The 20,123-nt window shown below is 34.8% G+C and overlaps 1 protein-coding gene across 12 annotated transcripts in view; it reads right to left on the bottom strand.

Moving 5' to 3' along the window:
- dhrsx (dehydrogenase/reductase (SDR family) X-linked) overlaps window positions 1-20,123 on the bottom strand; it is a 100,506-nt gene that overhangs the window by 66,825 nt on the left and 13,558 nt on the right. For 5 of the 12 annotated variants that reach the window (XR_015941902.1, XR_015475457.1, XR_015475459.1 and 2 more), the window contains exons 1-3: window positions 15,124-15,246; window positions 12,971-13,078; window positions 7,408-7,476 (exon numbers count right to left, since the gene is read on the bottom strand). Coding sequence is in view for 3 of the 12 variants with exons in the window: in NM_001256719.1 (NP_001243648.1) it covers window positions 7,408-7,476; window positions 12,971-13,078; window positions 15,124-15,226 (280 nt within the window). In the remaining 9 variants the exon portion in view is untranslated. 12 annotated transcript variants of the gene reach the window in all.

Below are 20,123 nucleotides of genomic sequence, written 5' to 3'. Positions count from 1 at the left end.
ACAAAAACACGCCTTTCATAGCACTTCAGTGAACCTTTAAAAACTTTTATTTTCCTTCGGCTTAGTCCCTTAATTATCAGATCACCACAGCAGAGTAAATCACCAACTATTACAGCATTTTTTTTTAACAACGAATGCCCTTTCAGCTGCAACCCAGTACTTGGAAACACCCCTACACTCTCACATTCTCACACACACACTCACACACTCATACACTATAGACTTTTTTTGTTTTGTTTTTGTTTATTCAATTCACCTGTACCGCATGGATTTGGACTGTGAGGGAAACCAGAGCACCTGGAGGAAACCCACACAAACATGAGGAGAATATGCAAACTCAGAAATGACAACTGGCTTGGTTGGGACTTGTATAAGCAACCTTTTAGCTGTAAGAAGACAGTGCTAACCACTTACATTTATTACCATCATTAAAAATGACAATTTTTATATATGTAAAATATGTTAGCAAATAAGTAGCTTCAGCGGTGATGTATGATTGTTTCAAAAAATTATATTAATAATTGGTCGCTCCAAGTTTTTAATATTTTCGATGTTAAAATTGATTTCAGTTTGATATTTTTTGTGTAATATTTAATAATAATAATAATTTCTTATCTTTATATAGTGATTTTCTAGACACTCAAAGTGCTTTACACATTGGAGAGAATCTCCTCATCCACCACCAGTGTGTAGCATGGCAGCCATATTGCACCTGACTGCACACCACACAACAGCTGACTGGTGGAGAGGAGACAGATTGATGAAGCCAATTATGCTAAGGGGATGGATAGGAGGCCATGATGGACAGAGGCCAGTGGGCAAATTTGGCCAGGATGCAGAGGTTAAACCCCTACTCTTTTTCGAAAGACATCCTGGGATTTTTACACAAAGAGACAGGACCTTGGTTTAACATCTCATCTGAAAGACGGTGCAATATAGAGTATTGAGTCCCCATCAATATACTTGGCCATTAGGACCCACGCAGACCACCAGTCATCAAATTTGCAATGACACCACAGTGATTGGTCTAACCACCAATAATGATGAAACTCCCTACAGGAAGGAGATACAGCATTTGGCCACTTGGTGCACGACAATAATCTCCTTTTTAACACCAACAAGGCCAAGGAGCTCATTATGGACTTCCGGAAGGGACGAACAGGCTCACATGATCACATCCAAAATAATGGGATGGCAGTTGAGCCTGTCTCATCCTTCAAGTTCCTGCGGACCACATCTCAAAGGTCATTTTCTGGACCACCAACACCTCCAGCCTGGTCAAGAAGGCTCATCAGCGCCTATTTTTCTTAAGGCATGTTAATAAGAACCAGCTTTCATCAGCCATCGTGGTGAACGTCTACCGCTGCACAATAGAAAGCATCCTGACCAACTGCGTTACAGTTTGGTATGGAAGCTGCTCTGTTGCTGAGTGTAAGGCACTGCAGCGGGTGGTGAAAACTGCCCAACGCATCACAGGGACCACACTGCCAGCCATTGAGGACATCCAGAAGAAACACTATCTGCGCCGAGCACGCAGTATTCTTAAGGACTCCTCTCACCCTGCTCACAGACTGTTTTCACTCCTGCCTTCTGGCAGGTGGTTCGGGCTCCCCCAGACAAAAACGAGCAGACCGAGGAACAGCTTTTTCCCCAGAGCTGTCTCCCTTCAGAACTCCCCTCACTGACCTCTTTTGCCCCTCTAATACATCCCCACTGTCCTCTATCATAAAACTCCTCACAATCCCTACACTATTTAACATTTGCACATTTAAAAATGGCATATAATCACTGCATTACATTGCATCGATTCATTTATTTTAACTGTACATACCCACTGCACATGGACATTTGTAATTATGTGCACACCCACTGTACATATACATTTGTAATCATGTTTATTTATCTGCACACTTCTGATTATTAATAGCAACCTGTACATATATTCATTTATTGTAAATCTCTGTTCATAGCTAATACAACCTGTATATAATGTTAGTACATTCATCTGTAAATATCACCATAGTTTTTCTATAACTGCACTTTAAAACTTATACCTGTATCCTTCACTTGCTGCTATTACACTGCTGGTTAGACCTTAACGGCATTTCGTTGCCTTGTACTTGCACATGTGTAATGAAAATAAAGTTGAATTTAATCTAATCTAACCTAATCTAATCTAAACTAATCTAATCTTATCCTATTTAAAGGTTGAGTGTCCCCTGCTGGCCTCACCAACACCACTTTCTGCAGCAACCTAGCTTTCCCATGTGGTCTCCCATCCAGGGACTGACTGGGCGCAGCCCTGCTAAGGTTCAGTGGGCGACCATGTGAGAGATGCAGAGAGCTAACTTTAGGAATAAACTCCAACAACAAAATGTTTAAAATAATCACAAGCCAAACATTTGTTTCAAATGCTTTAAAACACATCTCATACATACATATCAAATTCTGTTTGAATACAGATGAGGCCTTAAAGAGATCACCTAAAAATAAACATTACTTACTATTTATTCACCCTCAAGTGGTTCCAAATCTTTACAAGCTTCTTTATTCTGTCTGATATAGAAGAAGATATTTTGAAGATTGCCTAAAACCTGTAGCCATTGGCTTCCATTATATATGTTTTTTTTTCCCACTAAGGAAGACAATGGTTTTCAGCTTTCTTCAAAATATCTTCTTATGTGTTTAATAGAATAAAGAAACCCATAATGGTTTGTAACCACTTGAGGGTGAGTACATTTTGATTTTTGTGTGACCCATGCCTTTAATTCAAAGATAACTGACCAGGTACAAACTGCATGATTACAGCCTCAACCTTTACTTACTAACAGCTTTCTGGAAATCACTTCCAAATGGCCAAAATACTAAGGTACAGTAAGTCACTGCTCATTCACATTATAGAAAATAGGGTCTTTCACATTTTGAGTATGCATTTTGTGATTTTTTCCATTGTAAATCAGTGCATAGACAACCTGAATCTTGTGGGCTAATATGTTTGACATGAATTAAACAGCTAAGTATTGTGCAAGAAGTCCTGTCTCACATGCAATCTCACTGTGAAAGAGTTCTGAAAACAAGGAAGGGAATTTGCTGTTATTTTATTTCCCACTGAAGTGCCCTGTCACCGATCTCTTTTGTAGTGTGCACACAACATATATAAGAATATGTTCACACTTGTTTCTCGTGGTTCATTTGGACCAGTCCAAACAAGAAAAGTGTACAGTTGATCCACTTCTGTGGTGCACACCAGGGTTTGGATGGCAGCATTCAAAGTTATTCAATTTAACTGTTCAATTAGAACAAGTGTAGTGGTACCAGAGTGTGTTCTAATCAAATAAGCACTACCAAGTGTGAACACACTAAATTGGTACCCCAGACAGTTGTGCAATGTGAGAACTTCAATCCAAAACTACAATTGAGCAGATTCTGCAGAGTGAAGCATTTCTATTATTGGATTTTTAAATTAATAATAGACATACTGTGAGTAAAGCTGCAGTCACACTGCACTTTACTCCTCATAGACTTCCATTGATATGCACGCAAATGAGTCAGACCAGAAACGCAAGCTCGTGTGTCGAGTTTTACAGTTCGATGCGTTGGAAAGTTCAAGCTTTGTGAACTCTAACCTGTGAAATCACATCACTTAACTGCGTGAGACCAATTATAGATCAAAACCTGAAATCTCTGTAATTAAATTTAAAATATGGAGCAATCGTATGCTTTTTTTAATGTCTAATCATCTTGTTTAATCTCGCCCCTTTTCGTAGTGCCATCCAACAGAATTTTGCACGCAAAAACTATGACGGCAGCTTAATGCTGGGTACTGCATGTTTACATATCTTCAGCAGAAATGCACACAAGACCACCGATTGAGGGATAGTTTACCTAAAAATGTAAATTCCGTCATCATTTACTTGTTTCAGACATGTATGCGTTTCTTTCGTCTGTTAAACAAAATTAATTCTTTTGAAAAATGTTGGAAACCTGTAACTATTGACTTTCATATAGTATTTTTCTTACTATGGAAGTAAATGTTTACAGGTTTTTAGCTTTTTTCAAATAATATTGATTTATGTTAACAGAATAAAGAAACTCCTAAAGGTTGGGAACCGCTAGAGGGGAATAAATAGTGAGTACATTTTCATATTTGGTTGTCCCTTTAATAGAGCCTAATTTAAAAGCCTCTTATTTTACACCTTCATAATTTGTTAACTGTGATAACAATATTCATTTTGAATACACTTTTAATGAAACTTTTTAGAAATAATTCAATTAAAATTCCAAAGTAAATAGCTGTTGGCACCCCCTGCAGTTTGGCTATGAATAAAAATGGTACTCCTTTCAAGTATACATAGTGAGACATTGATTAGCTTTTTTAGGTGATTTTAATTAGAGTTGGAGCTAAAATCTGCAGGACACTGGTCATCCACGTCAGATAATTGTGACCCAACCACTAGAGTATGGAAGGTTCATTTTTATTTTAATTTCTGTAAGAATCTCAGTGTCCAGAGTCAAGCTGTATAAACTGGTCTTTTCCTTCAGCTGCAGCACCCTCAGATGGGCGGAGAGACTTTGGTGTTAATAGTTTAATAATGTTAATAGTTTAATACACTTTTCTTCATCGTAAGATGAGATCTCGCAAGATTAAATCGTAACGAGATTTCTCGTCGAGGTGAAAAGTTGTCTCGTTAGGTGTAATGTTATGATGGAGCGTGATGGTGAAATTAGCATTGAAGATCAGAGGCAGGATTACATTTAAACTGCATATCAAGTGCTTTCCACACACTTGGCATCCCAGGCTGGCCTCAGAGTTGCACGTGTCACTCGGTTGGCAGGCGCCGCAGATATGTTTAAAGTCATAATCGTCATAAACACAGATGGAATTAAGACGTGGAGCATTTTTGTATTAAGTTAAGTGCAGTACAGACATGTAAACACCTGAATCAAACTATTAACATTGCAAGGACCTTTAGTCGCATTTTGTGACATACAAACATGGCTGTTTGACACTTTTCTCTGCACCTTCCGAGTCTGGTCATCATCACATGATCACTGAACCCACGTTTATGCTGCCTGGGAAAAGCTAAAGTTTTTTTTTTTCCTTTTTTCCATTCGGCCTGCATATCAAATTGCATCACATTCAGTCAGTAGTGTTTATAGCTAAATATTTAGCAGTGTTTGCATGTCCTTTACAATTAGAATTAATACAAATAGAAATAAAATACCATTCGTTAGATTTTTTTTAAACTTATTTTGCAGTTTTTGATTTATTTATTTATTTTTCTTTGCAGTTGAATTAAAATCTATTTTCTTTTCATATATTAGCAAATATTGTGCTAATATTTAAAATTATATATAAGAATTATATATTTTCTATTCACATCTGCTATTAGAAAAACATTTTGTAGTGTTTTCATGTGCTTTACTGCATTCAATTGAATTCATTAAAACAGAAGTAGAGTAACAGTCATTACAAATTGATTTTAAAAAAAGCACCTAAAGTTTTGCAATTTGCATTTTTTTTTGTTTAATAAAGAACTACTTTCTATTCAAATATTTCATAATTGAAGATTTTTAAAAAAATAATAATAATAATAAATCTCGTCTCGCCTCGTGAAAATCTTGTGTCTCATCTCATGGAGTAAGCGTGTCGTCACACCCCTATAAAATGGTATACGAGTAACCTGTTAAACAGCTCTGACATCTTTAAAACACATGCAATCACCCTATTTGTTTTACATCAATGCTATCTGTAAGAAATAAACATTTTTTTCAGTTCATAAATGTTGGTAAAAACATCTGGAGAACTATTTTTTTAGGTTATCACTTTAGCTATTATGATGTGATCGAAATTACCTCACCGGTTACTCTTCCTCTTATCAATTTTAACTTTTATAGGCTTCTTTCTTCTGTTGAACATGATGTTTTGCAAAATGTCGGTTGATGGTATCCATAGTAAAAAAAAAAAAAAAATACTAAGAAAGTCAAAGGGGTAAAATTAACTAGCATTCGTCAAAACAACTTGTTTGAAAGAATAAAGTAATAAACAAGGAAATGATGACAGAAATTCCATTTTCGGGTAAATTATCCCTTTAATTGGGTTTCTTACTTTAGTAATAGCATTCGTTCTTGCAACACAAGATGTCTCACTGTCTGTGATGCAATGCCCTGTTAGACTGCAACTATCTGAAATACTATGGCTTCTATTGCTGTCATGTCATTATGATAGTATTAGCGTGCCACTGCATTCATGTAACATTTAATTCATCTAACTTCCTAATCAACAGAAGCATGTGCCATAATGATGCAAAACATTTCTGGCAATTTTTAGCGCAAATTATTGTGGCAAAGTACTGTCAAGGAATCTTTTGTGGTAAACATGTTCATGTATGACCTTGTTTTTGCCCCAAATTGCTTATAAAGCAGCATCATCCTGGCACAGCATTCAATTTTAATAACCCAGGCAGGGCAACATTCAGACTGTCCAAAAAAAACAAAAACAAAAAAAAAAAAAACTGTAAACATGTTAAATAAGACAGCTGCTTGACTTTGAAGTTCTCATAGAGCATTCTGAGCCCATTATAATTGCATGTCTTATCTTTGTCAGTGCAGTCTATCTTGTTTTACTAAATCAACTCCTCTGTTGAACTAGATGCGATGTCTTATCCTCATTAGGTGATTGTAACCATCTTAAAAGCTATCAAGTGTCATTATTAGACCGGCTTAGTGGCGTACAATGACAGATCACACTGAGCATAAAGCCTCACACACATACGAACGCAAACAGACCTCCAGCCAAGCCTTTGCTTGTTTTGAAAGCCTTGTTTCTTGTTAGCACATCAGACATTTTCGCCTCTGAATCAAGACCAATTTCGAAACTGGCATTTAAGGTTATGGTTTAACACAAACTGACCCTAGATAAGGGCAGAAGGACAGATTCCCTTTGGTGCGTTATTTCTCAACTTCAATAGCCCAATGATGAAAGCTAAGAGTAAAAACTGACGGGCCTGTTCTCGCCTAGCAGTTGAAAATCCACATGGGGGGGAAGGGTGGATACCGCAGGGAAGCAAGCGCGCCTTCATCCCAACTGCAGCTCTCAATATCCTATCTGCATTACAATGAGGTTACGGTTCTTCAGCGAAGGCAATCATCAAACATCACTCTTGGTATTCTTCTGCTTGCTCTCACACACATTCTTCCAGTAAACAGACCAGTCCAAACACGGCGAGAAAAATGAGCCTGTTTTGCTGCTAGTTAACTGGTATCAGGTCATTGCGGAGTAAATCATCACCTCAAGGAGAACGTAAAGGTCAGGATCACTGATGGAGGAGGGTGTAGACGTGACAGTGCCTGGGAATTCACACAGCCTTTTTTCACACTAAAAATGTAGCTTTGAAAGTATTTTACCTTTTCCCTGATTCAACTCTTCTTGAATCTTCTTTACTGCTGCCAGACCCTCCTCTTCTTCATTTCCAGCTATAAAAAAGACAACAAGAGAGATGGCAATGATGGTGTTAAAACAATTATAGCAATATCAGGTAGAAATGGTCGTGCCCAAATAAGCCTGGTTTCTCTCAAGTTTTTTTTTATTCTTCACTTTTGCAAATTGGTGAAGTTTTTTTCTTGTCGCTGTCGCCACTGGCTTGGATGGTTTGGGGTCTGTAGAGCTGTGCATCGATGGATTGCTCTTCAGAGTTTGTACTCTATAGTGATTATTAAACCACGCTGACCTAAGCTAAATGGAACTGAACTTAAACACTGAAAACTGAATTAAACTGTTTGAATTTACTATGATCTTTCATGTAAAGCTGCTTTGACACAATCTACATTGTAAAAGTGCTATACAAATAAAGGTGATTTAATTAAATTGAATATTAAAAATTACTCCTACTTTTATTGAAATTTGTTTAGAAATATTCATAAATTAAACACTTTTATAAAACATTTTTTTTTTTTTTTTATCTAGAGCAAACAGTAGTTATGGCATCAATTATCTCCTGGTGCCTTCTTGATGTTTTTTCATATGGTGTAACAGCTGCAAACTCTGTTGCTAGCTACTAGATTGAGTGTCACTGGCAATACTTTTAGGTGACTTTTTTGCAACACACTCCTCATATGGTGTCTGTGGTACAATTTTAGGTGCTGGTTGTTGTATTTCCTCATGCTGTGTCAAAAAAATCTGCGACAGCTTTTACAAAAAAAATAATGTTTTTGCTTATTGTGTGTGACTTTGCAACCAAAATATTCCCATATTATCGACATGTTGTTTTTTCATACATGAATTTGTCTATTAATGCTTCTGAAGCAGCAGACGCCATCCTCCCACTTGTCTGCACTTTCCTGTTATTTTGGGCTTTCCGCATAGTTCAGTTGCACAATTATTATTGTACATATACATATATATATATATATATATATATATATATATATATATATATATATATATATATATATATTGCAGCCTCTTGCAATTAGCGAATCCCAGTTTTTCTAATCACGATTGCTATTCAATTTTGATGAATCACACAGCCCTAATAAGAACTATGTTTAGATCCTTAAAAAAGTGACTTAAGATTGTAATAGATTATTTCTTTCTCATTAGTTGAAAGGTTTGAGTGTACACCAATATTGTTGAGGTGTGTTCCACATAATCCACACTAGCTGGACCACTTGAAGGGCTTTTTAGTCGATTAAGCGTGTTGAATTGCCACCCATTTGCTTTGTTAGTGAGAGAGAGAAGTCTGACTGACAAGTCGATACACAAAGAGAAAAGTTAAAGTGATAAAAGCGATACAAAAGTCAAGGTGGCACAAACTGTTCTAATTTTATATAATCTAATCTGATTATTCCAAAGCACAAATATATTCATAATGATCTCACTGTGATCAGTATAATTCACATTCAAAAAGGCAAGCAAGAGCTGCTTTACTTTTTGTATATCTGCAGTACTATTGAAATCCCTTTTTGACAAATATAGACTACCGACACCTGCTGGTATAGAGAGCTTTTTTCCTGTAAAGCAGATACAATTTGTTGGCTGCAGCCTTTGTAGTGCTGCACATTCAAGCTTTTTAAGCCCAAACGCAGGCAACCTGAAGCAAGACCACAGTCAGCTTTTCTGCGAATTCTGTGATGTTGGTTTGGTATGTTAATAAAACTGTACAAGTAAAAGTAATCTGTAAAAGCACAAAATTGTTTTACGATAAATCACAAAGCTGCATTCGTTCATGGTAACAACGCATTCAGTAGTTTAGTAATAATAATCATAAAAAAGTTTTACACTATAAGAAATAAACTGTTTTTGTTAATAAGAAATGTTTTTGTGAAGTCAAATGAACTGTGAACACTCAAAATTGGTGATGGAATCATAATAATTCTAAATAACAGTACATGGTGCAGGTCAACCAACAAGTACAAAAAACAGACATTTAAAAACTAATGCCAAAGTTTTGTTGTTGTTGTTGTTGTTGTTGTTTTAATGGATAGGTAAGGACAATTATGAGAAGTTTGTAATGGAAATCACTTTAAAACACACAAGTATTAGTGTATTTGACTAAAAATGTAAAGAAAAAAAGGTTTAAAAGAAATTGAGGTAAAGTTAACCGAATGTGTTATGTACTCTTAAGGACCAAATACAAAAAAAAATACATAGCCCACGTTTTGATTTCAATTTTTACACATACTTTCCTGGTTATTTACAAAAAGCCCCTGAATTACGTCAACACAATGAGGCACAAAAAAGCTGCAATTACAGTGTGCAACAGATTTATCATACGTTTTTACCAGTATTATCAAAAAAAGCAGTTGTGTTAAAACTTCTGCCAAATATGAGCCATTTCCCTGCATATCCTGTTCCGTAAAAAGCCCTGTCCTTCATGAACATGTAAGGAGAGTTTCTCTTGCATAAGCCCTTCTTATTGCCTTTTATGTGTCACTATACTTAAGGAAAGAGCTCTTATTGATAATCCGGCCTGACAAGAAGGAAAAAGAAGAAGAAAAAGAAGGAATACTTAGAAGAGAGACAAGGCAGAAGACACTTGAATTGAGTTGGTGCTCTTTTTTAAGGTTGCTGCATTTTTTAATGAGTTTTTTTTTTTATTTTGATGTTATTTTAAAAGCTCCTGTAAATTTCAGTTTAGTTTTGGTTCATTTCATTAATACTTTAGTTAGTTTAAGTTTAGTTTTCATTTTGTGAATATATTTGTTACATAGTTTTAGGTTTTAATAATTATAGTTAAACCTTGTTATTTATTTTTCATTTATTTATTTGCCATGAGCTATTGCAATGAGCTATTGCTATTGCATATTACAATGGGCTATTTGCACAGCTAGTGTTTTTCAGCCAATGATGACCTTCCGGTTAGAGCTTTAAATGACTACTTTCAATTTCATAACGTTTCTTTTACAGCATCGATATAGTAATGTAATTAAAATACATTCAGTTAAATAGAGTAAAGCATTTATTTAGTTGTTAATGCATTAACAGAGATAAACAACCATTTAATTGCAAGCGCCCTCTTTAGCAACAGAAATTACATTGAAAATACCGGGGTAAAATTAATTTTCATATTTTAAAGACATGGCGTGAAAAAATGTCATTTTATGCAGTGCTTCTTGTTTGATCTGATACCTCCTTTTTATTGTATCTCAGCCAGGCAGTGAAGATCGCTGTTTTTTTAAAGAAATCAGATCTTAAACACACTGATTTTGTATGGGATGACAATTAACCGGAAGCCATGGGGCTGGCGGACTGATTTTAAAAGTCTGTGTGCAAATATCCCATTACACTAGACAACCAAATGCATTTCTTTAAGTGACTTGCTAATTCTCAACATCTGTCCACAGGAGGGTTGACAAAATGAAAATAAAATAGATAAATATACACACAACATTATAATTATTTACATAAAATTGCTGTAAGGCAAAAACAAAGACAGCATGACCAAACAAACTAGACTATTTGTCCAAACACTGCTGTTTTGTTTTAACCACTTTTTAAGAAGACTGGTAAAAATATTCATATTGCTTTTTAATTTTAGGCTTACAGGTAAATCAACCCACAATTTAATCCCCTTAACAAAATAAATAAATAAATAAATAAATAAATAAATAAATAAATAAATAAATAAATAAATAAATAAACATTGAGCAAAAGAGGTCTTACACTTTGGCACTGGACAGTCACCGCTATCAGGACATGTCCAGTGTTGACCAGAGCAAAGTTCAGTGTTTGCACAGCTTACATTAACTGTTGTGTAAACCACCTCAGTCATAAAAATAAAACAATGGTTTGAACAAACACTAAACTCAAAACCACACAAATACAACTTACATAAAAAATAAATGACAGTAAAAATTATGAAGATAAACTTCATAATTTTAAATATCATGTATGTAGTTTAACACTACTTGTTTACATTTTTGGCAAATAAAGTATATGTTTGAACATAAAAGTACCATCAACACTAGACATGTTATTGTATTTTTGCAGTAATTTACTTGCAGCAGTGTTACTAGCAAGTTACCATAACTGCTGCATTTACAGTAACTTACCTGTCAATGTTTTACAATAGTAAGCTCTACAGGAATTTAATTTTGCAGTAAAATGGCATTATTACAGCTTATTTTTATGGTAAAATGCCCTTTACCACTTTTTAATTTTACAGTATGACAATTTTCACAGTACTTTTACTGTAATTTATGGTAACACTTTAATTTGATGGTCCATTTGAGTATTAGAAGTCTGTCTGCTTAATATCTGTTGATATTGCTTCTTCAACAGACATTTAAATTACTATAGACTATTTTGAGGGATGTAAACAAAAACAATAGTCCCAACATATTTCCTGTTGTACATTTGTAAATTCTATAGCTTCCGAGAATCCAAAAAGAGCCACATATTGATCAATAATGTTATGATAGCTGTTTTAACATTAAGTGACTGAATTTCCCCTTGTTACAGTTATGAAATAGTTTGATAACAAACAGGAAAATTTCATGGGCCAATGACCACATTCAAATGGTCAATAAGTCAACTTACAATAACCCTAACCCCAACCCCAACCTAATAATAATTAGTTGCAATTTAACTAAAATTCAACAAACAAACTATCAAAATAAAGTTTGACCTAATTTATTTACATTTTACAATAGCAGTACAAAACTTTTATGTTTTTTAAAATGTATTGTTAAATTAAAGAAAATTCCAAACAAGTTACGAGATCATGTAGAACAGTATTTTTTTTATTATCCATTGTCATTAGATTTATTTTAATTATGATACAAAATGTTATTAATATTTTAACTGTTAATTAACTGTTAACTGTTCAATAAACTGTTAATTAACTGTCTTATTTGTATATTGTATCATATTACACTAGCAGTACTTGATTACTTTGATTACAGTAGAATACTGGAAATTCTTAATATGCAGTAAGTTACTGTAAAAGCTTTAAAATGACCAACAATGCAGTGCATATTAAAGCAGTGAACTGTAAAGAATGTACTGTACGTTGTATTTTACTCAGGGTTTTTGTAGTAAATATCTGTAAATTTACAGCAGTGATACAAGTACGTCTCTAAACAGCCACGAGTCAGATTTCCCGTGCTCATTAATTCTAAAAATATATATTATTTTGCTAATTATTATTTTATTTCAGCAACTGTTTTAGTTTTAGTTAGTTTTAGTTTTTCATTCATTGTGATTTGTGTATTTTATTTCAGTTATCTTTTTTTTTGACCAACAGTTAAATCTTTAGTTTTCATTACTAAAATTTCATTGGCTCCTTCAGACCAGTTGTACTTAAAACCCACTGCTCATCATGTTATAGATAACTCTTTAAAAATCAATGAAAAGTGGCAGGAAACCTATTAACAAGCTGCATGACCACAAGAATTGATCTGAGGTCAAATCGTCAGTGGAATAGTTTTGGCTCACTGATCTTAAATCAAGTTTGAGGTGATACTATACCAATGATCACATGCATGTCCAGGCTGACCAGATGTCTGGAAATCTCATATCCCATTCCTCTGGTTCCCCCTGTAACTATGGCAACCTTTCCATTCTGCTTGGGCAAATCTGGGCAAGACAGGAAGCAAGAAAATGATGTAAAATACATATTTTTATCATACCTAACAAGGTTGTTTTACACTGACATACTGTCTTTGTTTGGGACGTATCCTGTCAGCGCTTTACAAGTGTTTTCAGATTTACACTGGTCTCTGAGATCATTAAAATGTAGAAACCGCATCCAACGCCAACGTACTGCGAACAGCATGAGCTTTTGCAATAAGCCTACTAATGATGCTATTCCTTCATGCCTTTGCTAAGTGTGTGTTTTTACTTCTAATAAATAATAATCATAAACAAATCCACTAGTCCACTATTGATGTTTTACCGCTCAATCGGTCAGAGAAGCAGAGAGATTATGATAATCATTACTAATAAGCAAGAGTGCTTCTTGTTGACATTTCCATGTTATAAATAAAAGTTAATATGTGATAAGTTAAAATTAAGTTAATTATGTGTTCATTTTAAATCTCACATTTTAATGTCATCATTAAAAAAAGTCAAAGAATGTGCAAAAAAATAAGGCTTTTTCTCCCTTTGTAACTAATCCCAAAGGGCTTTGAATATTTCTGATACAAAAAGTCCATTGTAAGGATGGATTTGAGTTTAATCCTTGAGCTTCGTGCTGGGACATGGTTGCCCTTTAACGGTGATTTAAATTTAAATAAAGAGCCGTCTGAATTTGCAACCAAGCTATCCTAAGCAGAAACATGTGATTAGATTGTGATAAAGATGAACAGCCATATTGCATCTCTGCCAGCATGAATGACTCAGATAATTCACACTACTTGCTTTATCTTTACTTTGTCTTTCTTTTATTTTTAAAATCTTAAAACATTAATTATTATGGTCTGCTGTGCAATTACTTTAAATGAAAAGTGATATAAGAATATATTAGTGGCTTGTATAGCTTTAGAATTATTAGGTCAAAGGTTACAGAAAGCTACCTTAAACAGCAAATAAAAAACACAGCTATTCCAAGCAAATGTCAACCTTGCCATGAAAAAAAAGGTTTTGCCAAAATATTGAAACCATTTCTGCATTTTGTATGTAAGCAAGTACTGTACAGTGCTTTAAAATATGTCTCTGTTAATGTTTTCAAACTATTATATTTGATTTACTAAAATCACACAAGTGCCAATTTCACATCTGTCACATCCATAACACAAACATGCCACACGTCAACCACTTTGTTCTATATTGAGCCAACTCTTATCCTTTTGATTATCAATTATTTATGTTGGGTCGCACAGTTTAATTCACAGAAGTATGTTGTATACGGGTAAAACTCGCAAACTTTTTGGTCATGTAATAACGCTTGATTGTTTTCCTCATTTAAAATATGAAATATGTTTACAGATTGATATTCTTCTGAACCCATAATTCTTTGCTTAGTTGTTTTGGAAAATATAAACAGATGTTTTAATAAAATATTAACGTAGTTACTTTGTGAATTTATGTTTTTCATCTATAGCTGGAATTGCTCTTAAGCAATTGCAACAAATGTCAGCAAGCAGTCAAAAAATCAATACATATACAAAGTGTTTAAATATTAAAAAGGGGATAAATGGAATATATAAGGAGATGCTTAAAAAAATTAACTAGAATAGAGTAAATAAATACATTAATAACTCACTGAGCATTTTCAATTATTCAACAGAAAACGCGAAGTACGACTACTACTACTACTACTACTACTACTACTAATAATAATAATAATAATAATAATAACAATAATAATAATAATAATAATAATAATAATAATAATAATAATATAGAAACATTAACAAATTGAGACTGACGCTGTTATTCTGCAGTCCTCATTTAAGGTTTATCGGGAAGAAAAATCATAAAGATATCATTAAGAAAAACATGAAGGTGACTAAATCAAAGCATTATTTTAATTTCCGTGTGTGCTGTCTCTTTAAGCGACTCAAACTTTCCCCAACTGCATCGGACAGCTTTACTACAGAATAGATGTTTGACAGCTGTTGCACACATAAAATAGCCGCTCGTTGGAGCACATCTCAATCGTAACGATAAAAACCTCTAACCTGGCAGCCTGAAAGATTTGTTGAAAAGCTGGTATAGCAGGACTTTCACGCCATCTAAGTAGAGCCTGATGAAGCCGAGGATACAATGTAACAACCTCCACATGTTTGAAGTTGACAGCGAGTGTCTCAGTGTTTACGCTCCGTGCTGAAGTACAGCAGGAACGATTCAGCCGCTCTTACGATAGTTCCGCCTTCTACGTCAACGCACCGCAGACGCCCCATAGAGTCAAGATGCAGATTTCTGGGAGTATAATCTCTGGTAAAACCACTGTCAGAAAAAAAGGGGAGGGAAAAGCTAGTTGGTCCAAACTGCCACAGAGAAAAAGTAAAGCCTTTAGTGGTAAATGTTGTTGTGATACATAACAACTAGCAAGTATTTAAGTATTTGTAGAATGTATTAAACAGGTATTTTAAGCAACATTGAAAGAAAAAAGACAAACAAGTTTATTTGTCATTTAGTTCATTTATTCCACTCCCAATGACAGACTATATATGTAAGTAAATATATATGTATGTATATATGTCAAATCAAATCAAATCACTTTTATTGTCACATCATCAGCAGCATGTGCTGTGATGATGAAGAGCTTAGGTGTTGGCGCTCCAGACAGTACAAAATTAAGACAAATACAACAACAGTGCAAAATACAGACAGTGCAAAGTGTGTGTGTGCGTGTGTGTGTGTAATGTAATGTAATGTAATGTGTATTTATATAGCGCATTTATTGTGTATGGCCATACACCCAAAGCGCTTCACAATCATGAGGGGGTCTCTCCACACCACCACCAGTGTGCAGCATCCACTTGGATGATGCGACGGCTGCCACAGGACAACGGCGCCAGTGCGCTCACCACACACCAGCTATTGGTGGAGTGGAGAGACAGTGATAGAGCCAATTCGGTGGAAGGGGATGATTGGGAGGCCATGATCGTAAGGGCCGATAGAGGAAACTTGGCCAGGACACCAGGGTTACACCCCTGCTCTTTCACGAGAAGTGCCATGGGATTTTTAATGACCACAGAGAGTCAGGACCCCGGTTTTAACGTCTCATCCGAAAGACGGCGCACACTGACAGTGTAGTGTCCCCTTTACTTTTACTGGGGCATTAGAACTCACACAAAACACAGGTTGAGCGCCCCCTGCTGGCCTCACTAACACCACTTCCAACAGCAACCTAGTGTTCCCTAGTGTTCTCCCATCCAGGTACTGACCAGGCTCAGCCCTTCTTAGCTTCAGTGAGTAACCGGTCTTGGGCTGCAGGGTGACATGGCTGTGGTGTGTGTGTGTGCGTGTATGTGTATGTGTATGTATGTGTAAGCATATATATATATGCTTATTTTTTGTGACTACGGTGATCGACTAAGTAGAAAATCAGCCGATTTCCATCCAATCAAATCATGTATAGGATAATCATATCAGACAGACCTCACAACACAGATGCTTTCATTCAGCAAACATGTGCAGTGTCAAAGATTTGCATGGTAGCCTTTTGGCCAAGCACACTTCAAAAAATCAAGTGGCCCAATAAGAAAAGGCATTGTTTACTTAATAAAAGGAAATGTATACATTTGCTGAATAAAAAAAAGTTATAAGGGCATAATAGACTAGATATACATTTTTGAAAATAAACATTATTTGTTTGTTTGTTTGTTTGTTTGTTTGTTTGTTTGTTTGTTTGTTTGTTTGTTTGTTGATTGGTTGGTTTGGTTAAGTAATGGTACTTTTTAAATTGGTACTTTTTGTTTTTTTACAATGATTTTTTGATACTTTTTTCCACCACTGTTAATAGCATAAACTACACTGTTTATTTAAGGTCATGTATTCAGACTACTTTTTAATTCATTTTAAGAACATTATGACTAGGGTTGGGGGTACCTGAATAACAAGAAATGTGAGTTACATAATAATATAACTTTTTCTAAGTAACGAGTAAAATAACACTTTAATAATAATAATAATAATAATAATAATAATAATAATAATAATAATAATAATAATAACAATAATAATAATGATAATAACGTTTCTGTGTGGAGTTTTTCCATGTTCTCCCAGTGTTCGCGTGGGTTTCCTCTGGGTGCTCCAGTTCCCCCCGTAAATCCAAAAACATGCTGGATTAGCTGAATTGGCCGTAATGTATGTGTGTCAATAAGTGTGTATGTGTGTTTCCTAATGATAGGTTGCATTTGTAAGGGCATCCACTGCGTAAAAACATGTGCTAGATAAGTTGGCGGTTCATTCTGCTGTGTCAACCCCAGATTACTAAATGGATTAAGCCGAAAAAAATCGAATGAATAATTGAATAATTGGGTCTTTAAAAATAAATTGCTGAACTAAAATTAAGCTTCACGTTTAAGACACGTTCAATCATTCACTTCATGATGTACATTGCAGGATGATATACACATTTTAACATGCAGTTTATTTTTTATTTTTTAAAAAGCTAGGGCCCCATACCTGGAGTTGCTTTGGGCCCCCAAATCACTAACTCCGCCCCTGCCCATTAAAAAAAAAAAAAAAAATATATATATATATATATATATATATATATATATATATATATATATATATATATATATATATATATATATATATATATATATATATATATATATATATATATATATATATATAGTGTAATGGTTGAGTTTGTCCATGTTTGACCCCACATAGAAACAACCGATGAAAACAAAATGCATTATACACACTCAGTAAAAAAGGTACATAGTGGTACAAATAATGTTTCTTAAGGAGCAGTTTGGCACCTTTTTAAAAGTTGTACCTTATGGTACAGAAAAAAAAAAACTCTTATGATGCTGTTCTGAACCTTTTATTGTACAATTGAAATAAAGGTACACAATTGTAAACTAAACATTCAAGGCATTTTTATAAACATTTGGTAAACATTTTCTGATAACATGAATACAGTTTCATTATTGATATCCGCACCTTTTGGCGTTTACTTACCACTATGCACCTGAGCTGACAAAAGTACATCATATGCAAAGTGTTCATGCAGACATATTAGCGTTGTAAAACTAATCAAACATTGTGCATTTCTCATCACGATACTTTTTGCAAAACTTTAATTCTATTTTAAAAGTAAGTAAATTAAATTACTTGTTTAGTGATTACAAAAGTTTTTTTTTTGGTGAAAATTGCTTTTATATTGAACATGGGATCATTTATTTCTGTAACATTTTTGTGAAGTGTTGTGAAATGTTTAGCAAAAAAAAGATCAAGATCCTTAAATTTATTCATTCATTCATTTTCTTGTCGGTTTAGTCCCTTTATTAATCCGGGATTGCCACAGCGGAATGAACCACCAACTTATCCAGCACATTTTTTTATGCAGCAGATGCCCTTCCAGCCACAACCCATCTCTGGGAAACATCCACATACACTCAAACACTATGGACAATTTAGCCTACCCAATTCACCTGTACCGCATGACTGTGGGGGAAACCGGAACACCCGGAGGAAACCCACACGAAGGCAGGGAGAACATGCAAACTCCTCACAGAAACGCCATCTGAGCTGAGGTTCGAACCAGTGACCCAGAGACCTTCTTGCTGATAGGCAACAGCACTACCTACTGCGCCACTGCGTTGCCCCTTAAATTCATGAATTTTAAAAAATAAATGAATTAAAACATTGTTTCATAAATGTGCTTGTTGTTTCATATTTACTGAAAACAAATTGACACATTTTGGATTTAGCAAAATGCCTTTAAATATTTCTTGAAGGAACACATTTGACACTGTTAAGGTCATGTCCATGGTACAAGTCTTGTCCTTAACGGTACAAACTGCAATGGTACAAATTTGTTTCTTTGTCTTAAAGTACAATTCTGTTCCATCAAAAGCTATTGAGACAGGGGTTTGTACCTTCTTTGGTACAACATTGTACCATTTTTTTTTCTGAGAGTGTATGATACTAGAAAGTACATTTAGACATTAAGTATAGTATTGATAAAAGTTATTATGTTTTGTATTATTTATTTATTTATGTTCTTTTAGCGATGCAGTAGGTAGTGCTGTCGCCTCACAGCAAGAAGGTTGCTAGTTTCAGACTTGGTTGGGTCAGCTGGTGTTTCTGTGTAGAGTTTGCATGTTCTCCCCACATTCGCGTGGGTTCCTCCGGTGCTCTGGTTTCCCCCACAAGTCCAAAGACATGTGGTATAGGTGAATTGGGTAAGCTAAATTGTCCAAAGCTGTTTGTGAATGAGTGTGTCAGGGCATCCGCTGAGTAAAACAAATGCTGGATAAGTTGGCGTTTCAATCTGCTGTGGCGACCCCAGATTAACGAGACAAAGCCGAAATAAAAAAGACAAATTAATGTTCTTTTTGTTGTTGCAGTTAATTGTGGTCATCTGAAAAAAAAAATCCAAAATAAATGAAAGGTGCTCAGCTACTGTCAGGTTTCTGTGTTTCGTCATGCCATATTGTTCTACAGTATGTGCTTTTGTTGTATCATGTGATTTCTTTGTTCTGTTTGCCCATTATGTGTTAGTGTTCATTAGTTCCACCTGTGTTTCCACCTGTGTTTGTCATTAGTTAATCATATGTTGTATATTAATACTCCTAAATTTTGGTAAGTCTGGGTTTGGTCTTGTTTTGTGAACCTCCTTATCATTCCTGTGTTCCTGGTTCCTATTAAGTGAAGTGTTTGTTAATAAATTAGAAGATGTATTTGATAATCCCTGTTTCCTGTGTGTTTGTGGAGAGTGCATTTGTGACACTTCCCATATTGCACAACATTTTAACTAATGAACAAGACACTATATACCCTTAATAATAATGTTAATAATAAGTGACCTTAAATGTCCTTGCTTCCATCAAATTATACAAGACGTTTGGCTTTTGGAACATTTTCAAATCTTGCTGGATAACATGGATCATCAGCTTTTACTTGTGGAGTTGCAGCTTATCAGCTTAAGTTCTGCTGTCATTCCAGCGAAAGGAAGAGGAAAATTCCCCAAGACATTTTAAAATTCATA

The sequence above is a fragment of the Danio rerio genome, chromosome 1, assembly GCF_052040795.2.
Source record: "Danio rerio strain M-AB ecotype USA chromosome 1, GRCz13ab, whole genome shotgun sequence".
NCBI lineage: Eukaryota > Metazoa > Chordata > Actinopteri > Cypriniformes > Danionidae > Danio > Danio rerio.
Note: the sequence above shows the minus strand (reverse complement) of the source record. Positions and strands in the feature narration are given on the sequence as shown.